Raw genomic sequence first — 20,509 nt, 5'->3', positions numbered from 1 at the left:
TTAAAGGCGTGCGCCACCACCGCCCGGCTTAGGTCTTTTAATATAGGAGCTCACCATGCAGCCCTAGCTACCAGCCTCTGCCTCCTTCACCTCCTGCGTGCTGGGGTTAGAAATATGAGCTGGCCATGCTTGCCTGGCCTTAAAGGTACTAGAAAATATTAGAATTACAGAGTATGTGTTTAAAGCATAAAATCCCCAGAACTCCTAGAATCCTAGAACTTGAGAGGCTAAAACAGGAGGAGTTTGAGTCTGAAGGTAGTTAGAGCTATGTAGTGAGCCCTAAAACAGAAGACGATGAAGACGAAGAACGGGAGAAGAGAAGAGCAGAGCAGAGCATAGGGTAGTGTGCACCTTTAACCAACACTCAGTAGGCAGAAGCAGACAGAGAAGGGGGACAGAAGGGAAAGGAAAGAAGGAAGGGGAGGAAGAAGTGTAACTCAGTGTGTAGAGTCCTTGACTAACATGGGCAAGGCCCTAGGTTTGATCCTAAAAACTGCTACATATACATATATGCATACACTTAGGTACATAAATATATGAACATATATATGTTAAGCAAAATAATCTGACATATCTAATTTTCGTACATAGGAACATAAAGTCAGTAGCCATCAACAAGCTGATAAATTTTAGGCTTGCAAGATGGCTCATGGGATAAAGACAGTTGCTGCCAAACCTGCTGAGCTGAGTTTGGTTTTCAGGACACATATGGTGGAGGGAGAGAACTGACTCCCACAGTCACACACCATACACACACCATAGCATATATGATGCCTACACAATAAATAAGTTAAGAATAGATTTTAATGGATGATAAATTTCATCACCAGAGAGGTACATGCAGGAAGATTACAAATTTAAGGCCACCTAGGGCTACCTAAGAGATGTTGCTCACATTGAATGGGTTGCGAGGCGGGCTGATCAAGTTGAAGGACATGAACTTGGGTATGAGGGTGCAGCACGTGAAAAGTCCTAGATTGGAGGGAGAGGGGAGAGTAAATGTGCAGATGAGTGGGTGCAGTAGAGGGAGGGAAGAGTGAGTGTGTGGATGAATGGGTGCAGTGGGGGCGAGAATTGTGGATGAGTGGGTGCAGTAGGGGGAGGGGAGAATGGTGGGTGAGTGGGTGAGTGGGGGAGCAGAGTGAGTGTATGGATGAACAGTGCAGTTGTTACTTTTAGTGCAGAGTAAGCTGACCCAAGGCCAGGAATTTGGCCGATTTCTTCTAGAGTACTGAGCAGCCAAGACATGTGAGTGTAGCTAAAGGAACAGTTTGTAAATTCTTTGCTTGCTATCTATCTATCTATCTATCTATCTATCTATCTATTTTGAGAGAGTTGAGACAAGGTTTTACTCTGTAGTTCAGGCTAACTTAAAACTCAGCAGATATCGCAAGCTGGTCTTGAACCCATAACAATCCTGTCTCATTTTCCCAAGTGCTAGGAATAAAGGCAAGCGCTGGAGAGGTGGGTCAGTAGTTAAGAGCACTGCCTGCTCTTCCAAAGGTCCTAAGTCCAATTCCCAGCAACCACATGGTAGCTCACAATCATCTGCAATGAGATCTGGTGCCCTCCTGAGGAAGAGACCTGGTCAGTCATCCTCATCAACTTAGACCATTGAAACTCAATATGGACAAGTTCAACAGAACCACCATATATGGGCTGTCCATGCATGCTTCAGCATTGCCGGGGCATAAGTTTCAACTGTCAGGAATACAGGCATAAGCCACCATTTCAGCTGACTTGCGAATTCTTACCCTTGACTGCCCTGTCAAGCCACTATTTCCCAGAGTGTCCCAGAGCTCCTGGGTTACTTGATACAAGGTGTGCCCTGCACATGAGATGATGGTAAAGCTCTGCAGGGAGCACTGTGCAGGAGCCCAGGGATAAGTGACATTGGGGTTCCTGAAGAAGAGGAAGCCACACAGTGGCAGAAGGAGACTCTGAAAATGCAGGAAAAGACAAAGAGTTGTGGACCATGTAGGCTGAGTGTGCAGTGAGCGGTGCCTCCCGAAGTCCTGCAGCTTTCCTCTGCTGCACACATTGCCGCCCTCCCCTCACAGAGCTGCTGAGGACTAAGTGGGGCACGGGGACAGTGCTGGATGGTCTCACTCCATTATAATATCTGAGGTGTGAGGTCCGAGATGGACAAAATGCCTTTTGTTATCATAGAGACTGGCCTAGGTGCAGCTTGGAATTCCTGCCTAGCAAACACGAGCCACGGGGCCCTGGTTTTAATTCCTGGTACTAGAAAAATAAAATTTAAGAAAACCTCGGAGAAATCTTCATAGTATCCCAGGTGACAGTGGGGGCTACTAGAGGGCACTGTGTCCAGCAGCCAGTTTGCCCCTCTTGTGTCCTACATTTTAAACCCTTAAATTTTTATTTTTTTAAGAAGCCTAAAAATTAGTATGTCAAAAAAAGTCATGTCAGTGAGTTCTACTCTTGCTGCTACTTCCGGTTATACCAAGGCTAGTGCTGGGCTTTTTTTGATCCTAGGATGCCCACTTGTGTGTGCTCTCTACGTCTATACCTCTGGATCTTGGATGCAGGTTGGGTATGGATGCTGAGTTTTACATCTTAGACCAAAAATACCTGGCCCTGACAGATGTAAGGACTAATAGTGTCCCCTTCCAGGATCCATGCTCAGGAAAGGCACGGCCCTTATGCCTTGTAACAGCCCACGTTCCCAGGAACTGTTTTGACTTCTCGGTTCTCCAAGACGTAATCCCCAAACTTTTTGTTGTTGTTTTCATTTGGTTTGGTTTTTGTTTTTTCAAGACAGAGTTTTTCTGTGTAGCCTATTGCGGAATTCACTTTGTAAACCAGGCTGGCCTCTAACTCACAGAGATACTCCTGCTCGGGATTAAAGGCCTGTACCACCACCGCCCAGGGCCATAAACCTGTTTTTAAAGGAGAACTACCCATCTTGTGGTCCATGCAATAAAACCATACACAAATGACTCAACTAGAAAGTTTATTTAAACTTAGAGTGACCAACTGCGGAACATAATACTGTAGTTGAACTCAGCTTTACTTGTAAGTCTTTTAGCCCCGGTCTGCAGCACAAGCCAGTGTGTCTGATGAACTAACCCCTCCTCAAGGAGAATGGCTGGAGAGGTGAACACTGATAAAGGAACTGAAGGAGTTACAAGTTGAAAGAGAAACTCCACTGGAGGGGGAACCGTAGTGAAGGAACAGGGCTTTTGGAGGGGGAAACGCAGAGTGAGCAGTGAGTGCGGTGGGAGGGGGGAACACAGACTGACCCGAAAGAGCAGTCGGAGGGGGAAAGACGGAGTGCGGTGTGAGTGCGGTGGGGGGAGGGAACACCGAATGACAGGGAAGAGCAGTGGGAGGGGGAAACACCGTGATTGGCTCATCTTCCAACCACGCGGGGAACCTAGGGAATGGAGGTTCCTCGACCGCCTCCCTGTCCAGCAGCTCGCCTTCCTTGGGTGGCGGCATCTTGCCCTCCGCTTCCTTCCTGTGGGTAGCCTCCCAGGTCTCTGTGGGGGGACAGGTCTCTGGTCCCGCTTCCTTCAGAAGGTGGGTCTTTTCCGCTTCCATGGCTGCTGTTCTTCTCCTTGCCTTCTCTGAATGGGTCTCCTCTGCTTGGAAGGATAGGTCTCTCCACCTCTTCTTTCCTGTTGGTAGTTTTGGGTGGGCAGGTCACATATTTCTCTCCTTGACCTCTTTCTCCTTGGAGAAGTTGGGAGTCTTGATTCAGGCCCCTGGGCTGCAATGCCTCAGGCCTGTAATTACTAAGCGTTTAATAATAGCTACACCTGGACGGGGTGCAGATTTCCATTAGAGGGCTGGTGAAAACCTGGAAGGATGCAACCACTTGATAAGTGAGGCAGCTCTGCTAAATGATCGTATTAGTCACCCGAGAATCCCGCGCCTAGTCTTCCCCTCTGACCGCCTGTGCATCTACAGCACACTTCCGTCAAGAGAAGCAGATTTAAAGGGCGTACCTGTTTTTGACCAGGTTAGTGTTTTGAAGGGCTGTGGTCAAGCAGGATGACATCAGCCGTATTTCCCAACAGTCCTTTTCCTCTGGGGAAAGAGGGGAAAGGGTGCCAGCCCACATAAGGCAGAAGACCAGACCATAGATCCCAGGGTAGAATTGTTACCAAACCTAGTAGTTACACCTGTGCCCCAAGCCATCCTCAATAACCCAATTAAAAGAGCCATATTTAGTGAGAAACAGGAATGTGTCCACACTGGGAAGTGTGACAAAGAGCTCCAGTGACCATGCACACAGCCTGTCTTTGGGTTGGGTCCTGAAGTTAGAGAGACGCTCATCTAAGCAGTCCTGGTCAATGCAGATCCCCCACCACAGACCTTCATTGTCCGGGCTTTCGTCTCATCCTATAGGGTGTCAGAACTGTGTGGTATCTCTTTCCTGAACACAAGTTCTCCCGCTAGCTGGCACCTTTTCCTTCTCGCAATCATAAGATTCCCAGGGGCATTCCCATTTTGCTGGAGTGCTTTGTTTCAGTCGTGTGACAGAGGGAGAGACACAGGTGTCTCTTTAGACTACCTTCATTTTTACCTCTCCAGGCCAGGGAGGCAGAGGCTAGAACACCCGAAGCTGCAGAGATCGTGGTCCCATTAAGGGACCTTGTGTCATGCCCCCTCCACTTCGAGCATCCTGTGACATGTTGCCCCTCACCGGCACCTACGGCATGACTTCCTGCGGGCAGGACCACTCCTTTCCCTTGTTTCCCCCAGTCCCGTCTGTGTTCTCAGAACCCAGTGAAACTAAAAACAGGTCTAAGATTCTCTTGATAAAGAAAAATAAAGTATGCTTCCTGACAGTCTGTTGGTCTTCCCCCTGCTTCCGCAAAGGACCCCAGGCTTACCTCAGACCATAGTCCCTAGTCCCTGGTGTTGAGAGCAAGGCTGAGCAGAACACCTAGGTCGGACCTCAGTGTTGAACTTGTAAGCCACTGACCTAACCCTTGGAGAGTAGCTCCTCCCCATTCCCAGGCCAGGCCCCAGGGTAGGTTTAGCCACTGCCTATCAAGTTACTTGTCAATCAGCTCTCTAGGCAAATGTTCTGGCTACAAATGTCTTAGCACTGGAAAGTCTTCCTGCAGGTGGCAGATTTGCTGTCCTGGTCTCCCCACAAGAGACCAGGCTGTCCTTCATATTCACCACTTGGCCTGAGGGTTCCACTCGTACACGATTGGCGGGAGAGTTCGGGGTGACTCCCTAGGATTTACTGGTGGCTAAGAAGCCTTTTAATTTTAGAGCTAGTTGTGGGGAGGAAAACTGCAGGATTTTATATTTTCCAGCTAGACGGTAAAACTTTATGATGAGTGTAACTGGGCTGTAACTGGGGACACAGCTATGTCTGTAAAGTAAATTCTTTAGCTCCTTTTTCCCTCACGCCGGATGATTGCTTCCCAACATCTGATTAAAGAGTCTCAGCAGACACGGTGGTGACTCCTGCCTGTAATTCCAGCACTCTAGAAGCTGAGGCTGGACAGTTGTGAGTTTCAGGTTAGCTCGGGCTACAAAGTCTCAAAAGAGAAAAAGGGGGGAGGGGTACGTGGTAGTGCATGCCTGTAACTTCAGCATGTGGGAGGCAGAGGCAGGTTGGTCTCTGTGCATTCAAGACCATCTTGGTCTGTGTAGTTAATTCTAGGCTAGCCAGGGCAACATAGGACCCTGTTTTAAAAAAGAAAATAAGAAAACAAGGAAGAAACAGGCAATGTTCTCAAAGCTTTCTGGCCTGGCTCCGTCCGATGGACAAATGACAGTCCCATCCACACTTCCTGTGGTGACCAGTCTGAGCTTTTTTAGATGCTGGTTCTCATGAGATCCCTTGTTTTGACTATGCTATTCTGTTCCATAAGCGTTCAGTTCTAGCAAAGTCAGGAACAGAAGCGCTAGCCCCTAGGAGCCCCAATAGACTAGGCTCAGCTACTTTTCCCACAAAGCCTGAGCCTAGTGGCTCACACCCAGTCTATACTCCAACACTCAGGAGGCTGAGGCAGGAGGATTATGAGTTCCAGGCAAGCCTAGACTACATAGGAGACCCTGCCTTACCTCCTCTCCCTAATGGGACTAGAGCATGGTAAGGCCAGGGAAAGAGCTTCACTAAACAGGCAGGGTGACCACAGAGGGAGCAGCAGTTACCTAAGACCTAACCCCAGCTGCCTACAGCAGTCCTGGTCACAGAAGAGAAACAAAGAGGAGCCAGGGGCCTTGGAGTTCCCGCAGGAGGACTCCAGGCTGTCTTGGTCTAGACGTCCTCTGGTTGGTCATTATCTTGGGCTCTCTTCTCAGGATTGACCATGCAGAGCTATGTTGGTGCCAACAGTCAAGCCTGTTGTGCCTGAGGTCCAGAGTCACTTAAGTAAGAAAGACTCAAAAAAACTCACAAGAAAGGAAAAGAAACAAGATGGAGTCATAAACATAGTGGAGGGCTGGTGAGATGGGTCAGCAGGTACACTTGCTTCCAGATCTAACAACCTAAGTTCAAACCTGGGACTCCACATGGGGAAAGGAGACACGATGGCACGTGCAAGTTCTTCCTACACCTAACACACACACACACACACACACACACACACTAAACAAATATAAAGAAAAGAAAAGTGGGTGCTGGAGAGATGGCTCAGCAGTTAGTAATAGCACTGGCTGCTCTTCCAGAGGACCACGGTTCAATTCCCCACATCCACATGGCAACTCATAACTGCCTGTGACTCCAGTTCCAGGGGACCCAATGCCCTTACATAGACACACATGCAGGCAAAACATCAGTGCTCATTGAATTGTCATTTAAAAAAAAAAGCAGAACTCAAAATGTTGTTAGAGGAGGTCACAGGAGGAGCAGGACGCCTGCTGTTTAAACTGATTTGTGTGGAGATTCCTAGAGAGAAAACTCTAGAAGATTTAGAGGAGTAGAGGAGAGAAAAGGAATTAGAAGGTGGGGGAGGGGTTAGAATTGTATCTTAAGAGCAGAGGGAGAGTGCCGGAAGGTCTGAAGCAGTGGCGTACCGCTGAGTATGGGGATGTAGCCTGGGGAATGTGGTAAAGATGAAAAGACAAGTGAGCGGTGAGCAGATTGAAGAAGGGTTTGGAATTCTGGTGGATAGCCACCCATTCAATGGCAGGAGGCGCCAAGGGGGCGCCTTCATGGACAGCACCCCAGCGTGTGTCTGAGATAGACAGGCACCAGCCACGGCAAGTTTTCAGTAGTGTGCCTCGTTGGTTCATAACGGGAGCGCTGGAGGTGTCACTTGCTAAGAAGAGAAAAATGGAAGAAAAGGTTAACTGAACAGGGGTGGGTTGGGGGGGTCAAGAGTTCAGAGAGGAAGTAGGGTGGGGCCACCTGGTTGGTGTTGGCGCACACTCTGAGAACAGAGCCTAGGGCCCCACACTTGCTAGGCATGCGCTCTACCACTGAGCTACATCCTCAACCCAAATTTGTGGTTGTTTTCCCTTTGATAAGCTGGGAGATGTCAAATGGAAATCTCAGAGCCCTATTGGGATTTAAGCCAGGGAATGTGTGTGCTGTGCTGTGTCTGAGCCTGAAGCCACCTGGGCCCATGATGGGAGTCAGGAGGGGAGCCGAAAGATAGCAGAAAGCAGACCCTGGCAGCCGCAGGAAAGTCAGGAGCATGTGGGTCAGGGAGGCTGAGGCTGGAAGCTGGAACGAAGTGTTTGTGAAGACAGTTGCCTTGGGAGCCGGCAGTGTCCTCTGGGGCTCAGCGCTGTGACGACAGCGTGGCCTGCTACTGGAAGAGGAGAGGCTTGTACCGTCTGGCAGGGAGCTGACCTTTCCCCCGTAGACTTTTATCCTATGCATCTCCCCATTTAGTCATTGTTCTTCCCATGACTGTATTGCTCGGACACTCAGCACTTGCGTGTAACTGTCTTCCCCTGTCTGGGATAATTCCCCTGCGTTCCCAGCCCTCCCCTGGCCCGTCGCCTTTCCTCTGCTTTACTGGCAGTGCAGCTGTCTCACAAGTGAGGTATGTGTGCCCTCTGTTGGTCTGTCCTGAAACTGCGTCAAATCAAGCCCCCCTCTCTTGCCTGAAAACTCTCAGGACCTGTGCGGTATGACAGTCAGCCCTCCAGATCCCTGGGTTCTGTTCTGGGGTGGGGGTGTGGCAGCAGGAGGGACAGTGAGGTCAGTATGCTGGCCACAGGGGAATGTTAGGAGAGCTGCCACAGGGTAGGACACCTTGAAGGTCATAGGAAGGACTCCAGCTCGTGGCCCCGCAGCATCTGGTTCTCTGCAGATGATGGCTTCGAGCAGAGTCTGGAATCATATGCTCCATGTTAGCGTGGTTCTAGCTGCTTCAGAAAAGTGAGGTCGGGGAGCCAGTGAGACTGCACCACACACAAGATGACTCTGGGGCTCAGCCTTCAGCATCTAAGAGGACTGGGCTTTGAGACAGAAAAGTCAAGTATGGTACCAAGATGTTCATAAAACTACAAGAACAAGTCATGGTCACCTGGGATGCAGAAAGCTGCAGGAACCCAGGCTGTGGGGCAGAGCACTGGAGATATGTTAGCTACGGGTTCCTCATGGACGCCACACTGGGGAGCTCAGTGGGGACCCATCTTGTGGATGTGAACTTAAGTGTGGTAGAACTGGAGATAGAGACTTGGGGATTATCACCACCAGATGGTATTTAGATTTAGCATGAGGCATTATAGATGTAAAAGACCAGGAACTCAGGAGCTGATCCTGTCTCGCTGCACAGGAGTCTGGGAAAGAGGCCAGGTGGTGGTGGTGAATGCCTTTAATCCCAGCGCTCCAGAGGCAGAGTCAGGTGAATCTCTGTAAGTTCAAGGCCAGCCTGCTCTGAAAGAGCAAGTCCCAGAACAGGCTCCAAAGCTACAGAGAAACCCTGTCTTGGAAAAAAAACAAAAACAAAAACACTGTTTGGGAAAGAGGAAGGCATGGTCAGCAAGGTGAAAGAATGTAATAACTGGAGCTGGACCTAGTGGCACTAGCCACTAGGCTAAGAAAGGACTGACCCACAGACAGCCTGTGCAGCTTAGGAAGACCCTGCCTATTCCATTCTATTGAAGTTTTTAAAAGGAGTGCCTGGGGACACAGGTGAGTGATCATGTACTCAACAGGAGGCTCTGGGCTCCGTCCCAGTTCCACAAAAGGATAAAGAATGGTGTGGGGACACAGCAATCACAGGGAGTCAGACAAAGAATAGAGAGGGACTCGGACCCTGCAGCCCAACATGAAGGTGCACACTGAAATCCCAGTCCTGGGTAGGTGCAGCAGGAAGACTGAGAATTCACCTCCCTGTGTTGGGACATGGAGGAGAAGAAAGGGAGAACCACAGGGAAAGAGGAAGAGAAAGGGGAGTGAGGGAAAGAGAAAATGAATAGCCTCTTCTGTCCAGCGCTGTATCTAAGTGGAATGAGGATTGGAATACAACCAGTTTCTCCAACATTCTTGCAATTTACAGTAAAATTCCTTGTCATCCCTCTCCCCTAGGTTGTGGCAGATACCAATATAAGTGCCATAGCGACTCAACTTGAAATCATGTCTGCAGGCTCTCCGACTGCTGACCGCCATCCAGAAGACACGGAGTGAGTATTCTAGTGCAGATGGGCTGAGCTCCTGAGCGTCAGGTTCTAACGTGCATGTGATCTCAAGACAGAGGAACGTGCATGCTGTGTTCTCCTGACCTAGACGAGGTCTGACAAGGTGCAGGGCTCGCCGTTTCACACAAGGCTATGGTCCACCCCAGCATCCTTCAGAGATCATGGTAGGGCCTGCGCTCACACTGCTTCTCTTTGCTTTGACAGAAGCCTGTACCCTCTGTCCTAAGAAACTGCAGGCTTATAGCCCTGGTCTGCTCTGCTCTAAGATGCAAGGAGCCACATTTTCTTAACTTGCTAAGCTAAAACCTTGTTCTGAGGTGAAATATTGTTGTCCCCTTTGCTGGCATGTGTTGTAACAGCTGGTCATTGCAAAGTTATTCATTAAAACAGTGTTTCTATAGATGAAATGCCCTAAGAATAATAAGACCAGTGAGACGGCTCTTCAGGTAAAGGCACTTGCTACCAGGTCTGATGATGGAGTTCAATCCCCGGGTCCCACAAAGTAGGAGAGAACCAAATCTCATAAGCTATCCTCCCCTGAACTCCAGATGCTTATGCCGGCGCCTGCACACACACTCCAAGACACAATTTGTGGAGACTCTGAGGAGATGGTTCCCAGCAGATTTGGGCATCTGGTCTTAGCAGGCTCCCTAGGGTTATCCGACCAGACCTGTGGAGAACAGCTGCACTTTGAGTGCTGCTGCCTGAAGCTGTTCCTCGGCACCACCAGCACCTGGTCAAGTGTGTGCTCAGTGAATGTTATTGGTTGATAATTCCTTTAAGGATCTCATGATCACAGCCATTCACAAGGAGCTTTATTCGGGTGGTCACGAGAGAGAGAGAGGGGGGGGGGGAGCAGGTGGTGGTGGCATACACCTTTAATCTCAGCACTTGGGAGGCAGAGACAGGCGGATCTCTGTGAGTTCGAGGCCATCCTGGTCTACAAAAGCTAGTTCCAGGACAGGCTCCAAAGCTATAGAGAAACCCTCTTGAAAAACCAAAAATAACAAATGAAAAAAGAAAGGGCGGGGGGAGAAATGTTAAGGCAGGGCTTGAGAAGGTAGCTCAGAGGTTAAAAGCACATAATATTTTTCAAGAGAACCTGAGTTCAGTTCCCAAGAGCCATGTCAGGCAGTTTGCAGCCACCTGTAACTCCAGCTCTAGAGAATCCAACGCCCTCTTCTGGACTCCACAGGTATCTGCATTCACACGGACACACACACACACCACATGTACATAAGTATAAACAATACAAATAATTTTCAAAGAAGAAATATTAAGGTATTATGAGATAAAATTTGTTAGGCAAAGTTTCAGGGAAGGTTTAATCAGAAGAACATAATCAAAGGTCACATAACCCCTTCACGGTTTTCTGATCTGTGAGTGGCTAAGTTTGGAACAGGTGACTACCTCTCAGCCATGCATGCTGCCACGAAGCAAGGCATGTTGCTAGCATGGAGTGTGTACCTCCTTGAGCCAGGTAGGAATGGTGGTGTACATCCCAGCTCTTGAGAAGCAGAAGCAGGAGGATAACTGTGAGTTCAAGGCCAGCCAGGGCTATGTAGCACAGCTCTGTCTCAAACGGAAAAGAAAAAGACCCTCTCACCACAAATCAGATGCTAGGGATGGGGACCCCAGAATTCCTTTGGATTTTACCCATTAAATAACATAATGTGGGAAGAAGGGCTGAGATGTAGCTCAGTTGGTACGGCACTTGCCTGGCATGCATAAAGTCTTTGGTTTGATCCCCAGCACCACGTAAAACCAAGCCTGGTGTTCCAAGCCTCTAATCCCAGCCATTGGGAGGTAGAAACAAAAAGATCAGAAATTCGCCCGGGTGGTGGTGGGGCACGTCTTTAATCCCAGCACTCGGGAGGCAGAGGCAGGTGGATCTCTGTGAGTTCAAGGCCAGCCTGGTCTACAAGAGCTAGTTTCAGGACAGGCTTCAAAACTACAGAGAAACCCTGTCTCAAAAAACAAAAGAAAGGAAGGAAGGAAGGAAGGAAGGAAGGAAGGAAGGAAGGAAGGAAGGAAGGAAGGAAGGAAAGAAAGAAGAGAAAAGAAAAAATTCAAGGTCACCCTTGGCTACTTAGCCAGCTCAAGGCCAGCACTGGCTACATGAGACCCTGTATCAAAAGAAAACTAGTATTTAGGGATAAGAAGCTGGCCTCGGGTAAGCTGAGATTAGATGGCTTGAGCACACATAGGTGATCTAAAGTTTTGTAATGCTGCCTGAGAGAGAGAAGACTTCCACACTGACGAACGACAACCTCCATCACACATTCGGAACAGATTGTCCAAACCCATCCTGCTCCACACTGGTGACCCACTTCTCTCCTGGATTTTAGTTCCCGTTTATACAGCCATGAGCATGAGTTTGTAGAGAACACATGGATAGCTAAGGTAGAAGGGACAAGTAGCCGGGGAGAGGAAAAGATGTGCTAATTACAACAGTGTGGGATAGGGACCAAGGACAGAAAGACTGGGCCATTTCTCCTGAGGTGCAGGAGAACTCCTTACTCGAGATGGACTTGGAGAAGGGTCTTCCCATGCTGGGAGGAGTGCCAGGGGCATTTGGACAGGAAAGGGGCATCAGTTCCCAAGAGTTGTTAGCCTGCCACTGCTGGTTAGGGGCTCAAATGCAGGCTTCCAACATGCTGGCATAACCTGTGTATTGCTGACTGTGCGGTCCGCTCAATACCTTCTTTAAACAGAGTAGGTCAGATTTTAAATCAGGGTAGTTCTCAGTTTTTCACTAAGATAATGTTAAAAGCTTATCTGGGTGTGATGGTGTCACTCCTGTGATCCCAGCATTCGGGAGGCTGAGGAAGGTATATTGATTACTGTGAGTGCAAGGCTAGTCTGGGCTACAGGGTGAGTTCCAGATTAACCTGAACTACAGTTCAAAGCACACTTAAAAACAGGTGGAGGGGATTTGGTGAGATGATTCAATGGGTAAAGGCACTGGCTGTCAATACTAGCATCCTGAGTTCAATCCCCAGAACCCACCTGGTAGAATACAGAAGTGAGCCCTAAAAGTTGTTCTCTGACTTTGGCGTGCACATGTACACAAGCACATTAAAGTATATATATTATATATAGCACATTAAAAATTAGGCCAAACAGCTGGGTGGTGGTAGCACATGCCTTTAATACCAGCACTTAGGAGGCAGAGGCAGATGGATCTCTGTGAGTTCAAGGACAGCCTGGCCTACAGAACGAGTTCCAGGACAGTTAGAAAGGTTACACAGAGAAACCCTGTCTTGAACCCCTCCCCCCCCAAAAAAGAACTGAGCCAACCTTGCTGTACATGCATAGAATTTGAGCTGCTCAAGAGGCTGAGGCAGGAGCATCATGATCTCAAGGCCAGTCTGAATTGCATGTTGACCTTTCTTAACTTAGCATAACCCCGTCTCAAAAATAAACTAAAAATGGGCTCCTAGGACCTAGCAGGCATAAGGCCATTGGTATTATCCCCAGTACCACACACACCCCATACAGGAAAACCTAGGCTACGCAACAAGATCCCATCTGAATAAAACAAAGCAAGTGACTTAATAATAACTAAGCACAGAGATGGATCTAATAGCTGATGCCCAGAATCTCGGAACTTAGAGGGCAAAGGCAAGAGGCTGAGATGTTCAAGGCCAACCCAGGCCACGTAAGAAAGGAGGAGAAAGGAGCCAAGCATAGGGAAAGGTGTGTTTTAATTAGAAAGCCCTAAACCACAAGCACATTGCGATGAGCTGATGTAGCATGAAAAATGTACAACGTTTCCAGATTGCTTCCTGAGAGTCTGATTTGATAAAATGGCATTCGTAGCTTCGCAGTGTGGAAGTCCCTCTCCAATCTGTGCACTTCCATTAAAATGAACTGCCTCTCAGTGTCTGCTCTTGAATTAAACGGCATGCATTGTGCTTTCAGAACACCTGCACCTAAGATTATTACTTTGGAGAAAGGCTCTGCAGGATTGGGGCTTAGTATTGTAGGGGGTTATGGAAGTCCACACGGAGACCTGCCAATTTATGTCAAGACTATATTTCCAAAGGTATTTTTCTCCTTTTACTGTTCTCTTAAAATCAAAGCTAGTGAGACTTTTAAGTGCTTTGTACTGGTTTGCTGTGGGTTGTGCTTGTGTGGGGGACGGTGGTATTTCATTTAGGTCTCATAGGAAAGCCCTACCAAGGGAGGAAGTGTCACAACAATGGGATCCCAAGAAGCAGTCTTCTCTGTACTTCAATGGGGAAGCTGGCATTCACAGATTTTAGGAGCATTTTCAGCCATACCCACACTGGAGGGTGACTTTGAATGTGTTATTCTAGGCTGAAAAGGATTCAAAATGAGGGTCTTGGTGTTGGTGGTACACACCTTTGATCACAACACTCACATTCAGGAGGCAGCGACAAGTGGATCTCTGTGAGTTCAGTGCCAACCTGGTCTACAGATCAAGTTCCAGGACAGCCAGGGAGGGAGTGGGGAAGGAATATCATGGGCCATGGAGCTGAGTTAGTGGGTAAAGGACCTGCTTTGTAAGCAGGAAGACCTGAGCTGAGATGGCCAACACCCACAGAAGGTACACTGCAGGCCAGAGACGGGGTAGCTGAATTGGTGAGCACCAGGTGTGAGAGACACTATCTCCAAAAATAAAAGTGGGAATAATTAAAGATAATAATAGAGGAAGATGCCCAACATTAGCCTCTAGCATCCACAGAAGACATGCAAAGGCAAGCACACACACACACACACACACACACACACACACACACACACGTCAGGCAGCAGAGGGCCAAGGTAGAAGCTCTGCAATCCTCAGGTCACTTGGAGATTGTCAGTTTAAGTTTCTCTGCCAGGTATTTGATAAATCGATTTAATACTGACTCATAGTGATTTGGGAATTAATCAGGTATAGGCACAGGCCTGTAATCCCAGCTCTCTGGAGCTGGTACAGGAGCATCACTGTACACTCAAGGTAGCCTGGACTACGTTTTAGAACCTGTCTTAAATAAAGAAAACAAAACAGCAAACAACAACAGCCCCACGCTACTCCCAGAATGCCCTAGGTGATCAGTGTCCACCACTCCTGCGGCTTCTACATGGCTTCAAGAGTAATGATTTTTAATTTCACTGTGAGTTGTAGATTAGCATTTAACTTTATTGTAAATTCTGAAGACCTGTGAAAAGCACTTAGGATAAACATCCCAACTGTTTCTTCCACCTGCTTATTTATGAATTTAGTTCACGCATGCTGTAACCCAGGCTGGCCTTGAGCCGCGTGGCAGAGCTCTTGATCCTCCTGGTCCCACCTGCTGGCTGTGGGCTTTCAGGCACGTGCCGCCACACCTGGCTTCTTACCATTTTTCATTCATTTTTAAAACTACAATCATTTATTCATTAGTTGATCCAGTGACTTTCTGTTGAATTATAGTCCTAAAAAATATAGGTTCTTGATGAAAATATATTGTATGAAATTCTCATAGAATTAAAAAATATTTTTAATATTTATTTATTTATTTGGGGTTTTTTGGTTTTGTTTTGTTTTTTGTTTTTCGAGACAGTGTTTCTCTGTGTAACAGCCCTGGCTGTACTGGAACTTACTCTGTTGACCAGGCTGGCTTCAAACTCACAGAGATCCTCCTGCCGCTGCCTTCCGAGTGCTGGGATTAAAGGTGTGTGCCACCACCGCCCAGCAGAAAAGGTTTTTATAGAAGCAAAGGAAGACCCTGTATCTTCCTAGAAAATTTTGCTAACTACCACAAGCTTGCTGTTACTTGCCCAGCTCTTGGCTGCTAACTGGGCTCTTGAATCAATAGGTATTTGCTTTTGGATGACTCTAGACAGCCACAGATTTACCCACCTGTCCCTCTTGGTAGAGTGTGGCTGAGGCACACTAAGCAGAAATGGGACTCACTTATCTAATGAACTACAGCTAACCAGAGGAGGCAGCTTCCCAGTGTAACAGTGGTACCCAGCCTGAGAGTCCCTGAGGTAGATATACACACTCTGTCCTCCAAAGACACGTGTGACACTACAAGTAGTTGTGCCTATTAGTCTCAAGGAGCTGTTACAGGTGGTTCTTCTGGCAGCATCCACTCTGTAGTGTAAGGCTGCAGGGGCCCCACCACCCTGCCTCTGCTCCATGATGCACCCAACATCGCTGACTCATGTCATGATGTCCATGCCATGTTAACTGTGGACAAGAAAGCTGGAAGGCCTTTGCCTTGGGCTAGAGAACAGCCAGCTAGCCCACTGCACCAGTCTGTACTTCCCAGAGGCAGTGTGGGTGGGGGTGTCATCAGAACACAGAGCTGAAAGTGACCCTGATATGTATTACTGGTGCATTTAAAAGCAACTGTCTCCAGGCCTGTTGGCAGGCGCTGTGATTCCAGCATTTGGAAGACTGAGGCCTGGGAGGGTGGCTTCAAGTTTGAAGCTAACTAGTTTTGGCTACAGAGTAATACACTGTCTAAAAATAAATAAATCCAAAAAAAATAAAAACCAAGAAATAAAATAATGAAAGAAACAATCATGGAATCGGAGTGGGATGTCACCAGTGGGAACAGTGAGTGGGCTGAGGAGCTGTGGGAAGCCCTCAGGAATGGCCCTCGGAAAGGCATCCTACAGAAGCACCCAAGTCAGAGGAACAGCATGCACATCATGTGTGACTGTTGACTATCCTTGTATGATGTTTTCTTTTGGTTTTAGTTGGGGGAGTTATTTCCCTGTGAGATAGAAGGTCTTGTAGCTCAGGCTACCCCAACCTGGATTGTAGGCATGAGCCACCACACCTAGCTTGGTTTTTGGTTTTGTTTGTTTGTTTGCTTGTGGTATATTTTTTTAAGGAATGTGTTATTTTGTTTTGTTTTGCTTTGCTTTTTGAGACAGGGTTGCTGTGTGGCCCTGACTGTCCTAGAATTAGCTCTGTAGATCCCCCTGCTTCTCTGCCTCCCAAGTGCTGGGATTAAAGGCACACACCACCTCTGACTGACAGAAGGTGAGGGGTTTTTTTTGTTTTGTTTTGTTTTGTTTTGTTTGTTTGTTTGTTTTTAAGGGGAAACCTACCTAAAAATTAAAGTTTCTGAATCTAAGAAATGAAAGAAAAACATTTTCTAAGGCCTGGCTCTTAGCCCACGTAGTGTAGTCAGTCTTGGTAGAAGAATATTCCTGGGGCTGTCTAAAGGCGCCTGCCTGCAAGCTTGGTGGCTTGTGTTTGATCCTAGAACACACATGCTATAAGAAAGGGCTGACTCCCAAAAGTTGTCCTCTGACCTCCACACGTGCACTGTGACTAAATGTGCAAATATTCTGAGGGCATATTCCAATGCAAACAGTAACACCAGCCATTATCTCTGGTCCTGTAGCACTGGAGGTCATTGGACCTTTTTCTCTTTCTCACTTTGCTCATTAAATTTGGCCAGAATATCCGAATTATAAAATAAATTAAGAATCAGTAAGCCTAAAGCTGACAGAGATCCCCCACCCCCCAAAAAAAGCTTTTCTCATATTACCCTGACATTGTTTCTCCACAGACACAGAACTCTGTGTGCCCCGTGCTGCCTTCTCATAGGACACTCCCCTCAGACTGTCTCTTCTCAGGCTTCTGAAGCCCTGAAACGTGGGGCATAGGTTTATAGATCAAAACTTCTTTTCAATAATTCTCTTCCTCAACTGATAGATTATTTAATGTAGCCCAAAGTGACTCTTCACACTCCAGAAGTGTGACATGTCTACATAATAGGAGCTGGGAGCATGTGACATGTCTGCATTATAGGTGCTGTAAGCATGTAGAAATTGAGAGAGTCAGTCTGACTTGCAGGCGCTTAGGGTGCTGCCAGTCAGGTGCATGTTTGATTGAAAACTTCAAATTCACGAGCTGGAAATATGGCTCAGGAGTTAAGAGTGTGTGCTGATCTTGCGGAGTTCGGCTCCCAGCACCCATGTTCCCATCAGCAGCTCATAACTGCCTGGAGCTGCAGCTGCAGGACAATCTGATGCCTCTGGCCTCTGGCCTCCCTCAGACACCTGCACTCATGTGCACATACCTGCACACACAGACACAGAGTTTTAAAATAAGTCTTAAAAAGAAACTTTAAAGTCAAAGCTACCTGGGGTCTTAATCCTTTCAGCCAACAAGAAATAGGCCTTCTCAGAAGGTAGAGACAGGTGATCTCTGTGACTCTGGGGCCAGCCTGGGCAACATAGTGAGTTTCAGACTGTGCAGAGTTACATGGTGGGACCCTGGAGAGAGAGAGGGGGCGGGAGGGAGGAAGGAAGGAAGGAAGGGAGGAAGGAAGGAAGGAAGGAAGGAAGGAAGGAAGGAAGGAAGGAAGGAAGGAAGGAAGGGAGAGGGAGGGAGAGAGGGAGGGAGGGAGGAAGGAAGGAAAGGAGAGGGAGGGGGAGGGAGGGAAGGAGGGAGGGGGAGGGAGGGAGAGAAGATGATTGATGATACAAACCAACTCAGAAAATTTCGTGGCAGTGTTTGGAAGCCCTGGCAATCTGCGACATGAGTTTGAACATCATGAGAGTAGACTGAACATGCTTTATTTGAAGTCTTCAGAACAGCACTATTTTGGATTTGGGATGTTTTATTCAGATTATAAAATATTTGCAACCGGGCAGTGGTGACACATGCTTTTAATCCTAGCACTTGAGAGGCAGAAGCAGGTGAGTGAGTTCAAGGTCAGCCTGGTCTATAAGAGCTAGTTCCAGGAAAGCTAGGTAGGGCTGTTACACAGAGAAGCCCTGTTTTGAAACCCTCCCCCCAAAAAAGAATATTTGCATATATGGAAGGAAATTTACTAGAGTTCCATATATACTCTATATTTTATATATAACTGAAAATAAGTTCATGCAATATTTCTAGTAATTTTGTCATGTTTCTTGTTCTTAGGGAGCAGCTGCAGAGGACGGCCGATTAAAACGAGGTGATCAGATCTTAGCCGTCAATGGGGAGACCCTAAAAGGTGTTACTCATGAGCAAGCTGTCGCCATTCTAAAGCAGCAGAGAGGGGCTGTGGCCTTGACTGTGCTGCCCTGAGCTCTTGTCCTGATCCTGACGTCCAGACGAGAGTACAACAGACTTCTGTGGCTTCCGGTTGGGATGAAAGTTGCCTCAGCTAAAACCCAGCATCGTCACCGGCTCTGATTCTGTTTGCAGAAACAGGAGCTGCCGCCTCTGCTGCTCACCCACATCCCGCATTCCCACTGAGGCTGAACTGCAGCTCCTGTGGTTTCCTCTAATGAATGGAAACAAAGGTTTTGCTTGTCATCTTAACTCGTGATTTACTTATGCTAATTTGTCTCTTCAAATAAGGCAGAAAACATTAGCAGTGTGATTAACTTCCTCACAATGAACTATTCATGCTCTGCCGCTGGGAATTACTGCTGTCTCTTCTGTAGGACTCACAGTCAACTCCCCGTCTCAGGCTAGATCTGGATATGTTAGTCATTGATCCTGAGGAGTCCTCCACAGATTCTGTAATCCACCCTGCTTTCGGAAAGGCTTTGTTTCTGAGTTTCACAAGTGCACACTGCTTATCAAGTGCGCCTTGATCTCCCGCAGCCACCCTGGCTCACGTTGCTGGAAAACTTATTCAGAGTGATGAGCATCTTAGCAGGTGGTATCACCCTCCCTCTCTGCTGGAGACCACCGGCTAGGTATCCTCGACCTTGTTGGGAGTGAGAGACAAGTTCGGTTTGCCTTTCCCTTACCTCCATACCAGTAGCACAGTAGCTCAGCTTGCCCCAGCTCTGTGCTGCACTTGTAAAGTAACTGAGCAAGTGACCCGGGGTGGGGTGCTCAGCTTGAGTTTCCCAGTCTCCTCCTCCTATTGACCGAAGCTCTGCAGCTCAGAAAGCAACCATAGCGGAAGCACTGCTAGTACTCACTGGGTGCTGCAGAGTCTTCCATTGCACCTGACAGGCGCGTCCAGGGTCAGCCATGGCCGCAGTTCACGTTATCGCCATAACTCAGTGCTACACACTGTTCCATAGTCAACAGGATTTAATGGGCCCTGATGTAAAATGTTGTTTAATTAGTGAGGATTTTAACTGAGATTCCCTTTGAGTAGATGTAATCACAAAAGCGTTGATTCTTACTGTAATATTTTTGTGGCTATTCCAAAGTGCAGAGTGCCTGAGTTGTATGTTGACAATGCTTTTCCATGACTGGTAGTAAGTTTTTTGATTCCATAGGACTTTTAGAGTTTCTGATGTATCAAGATACGTGGTTTTGTTAGGATCCCACCTCCCAGCCTCAGTGCTCTGTGTAAAATAAGAACACCTCAAGCGGCAGAGACCAAATGAAGCCCCGATGAAAATGCACCTTAGAAGATAAAGGTAGCTGCATTGATGCTTTCAAAGTGTGATTCTGCTTCATTTTGATGGAATGACCTTAAATACACATTTTGAAATAATGCATTGTTGTTGTGTCTTTCTTTACACGTCATCCTTTTAGGGCATGTTACTAAGTCTATTAATGAAATAATTGTGATACTTTATGCATCAAGTCCTGCAGGGGCCCTGTCTCTTTCCACAGGGCTAGTGAGTAATTGCTGTGCCAAAGGCTTGCTGCCGTCAGAACTTACCGCACACCGAGAGGACAGGGATTGAAAAGCAGTCTTCTTAAACTCGTATATTATTATTTTTGGGGGGGTTGTTTAAGTCTGCTACTAATATCATTAGCTGGAGTTCACCAAAGAGGTAATATGAACTAGAAAACAATAACAAAAGTAGAGAATGTTTTTATGTATAGATATTTCTAAAGGCTCTAAACCAAGGCAGCTGGCTAAGGAGCAGGCAGAGACACGGTGTACACATTAATCTCTGCATCTACCTTTTTGTTCTGTAGTTCAGCCTTTCACAGTGTCCTGTTGCAGTCTGCAGTCTGGGCTGAGGCTGTAGCTCAGCAGGTAGAACGCCCTCT

At 47.5% G+C, this 20,509-nt stretch overlaps 1 protein-coding gene across 5 annotated transcripts in view; it reads left to right on the top strand.

Moving 5' to 3' along the window:
- Patj (PATJ crumbs cell polarity complex component) overlaps positions 1 to 20,000 on the top strand; it is a 302,434-nt gene extending 282,434 nt beyond the window's left edge. For 4 of the 5 annotated variants that reach the window (XM_038332714.1, XM_038332713.1, XM_038332715.1 and 1 more), the window contains 2 exons: positions 9,479 to 9,573; positions 18,476 to 20,000. In XM_038332714.1, coding sequence (XP_038188642.1) covers positions 9,479 to 9,573; positions 18,476 to 18,503 — 123 coding nt within the window. In that variant the 3' untranslated portion in view covers positions 18,504 to 20,000. Of the gene's footprint in view, positions 1 to 9,478; positions 9,574 to 13,512; positions 13,637 to 18,475 lie in introns of all 5 variants that reach the window. The other variant, XM_038332717.1, reaches the window with a different exon arrangement.
- Positions 20,001 to 20,509: the final 509 nt, after the last annotated feature.

The sequence above is a fragment of the Arvicola amphibius genome, chromosome 6 (genome assembly GCF_903992535.2).
Source record: "Arvicola amphibius chromosome 6, mArvAmp1.2, whole genome shotgun sequence".
In the NCBI taxonomy this organism is placed as follows: Eukaryota; Metazoa; Chordata; class Mammalia; order Rodentia; family Cricetidae; genus Arvicola; species Arvicola amphibius.
This window is presented reverse-complemented; position numbering and strand designations above follow the sequence as displayed.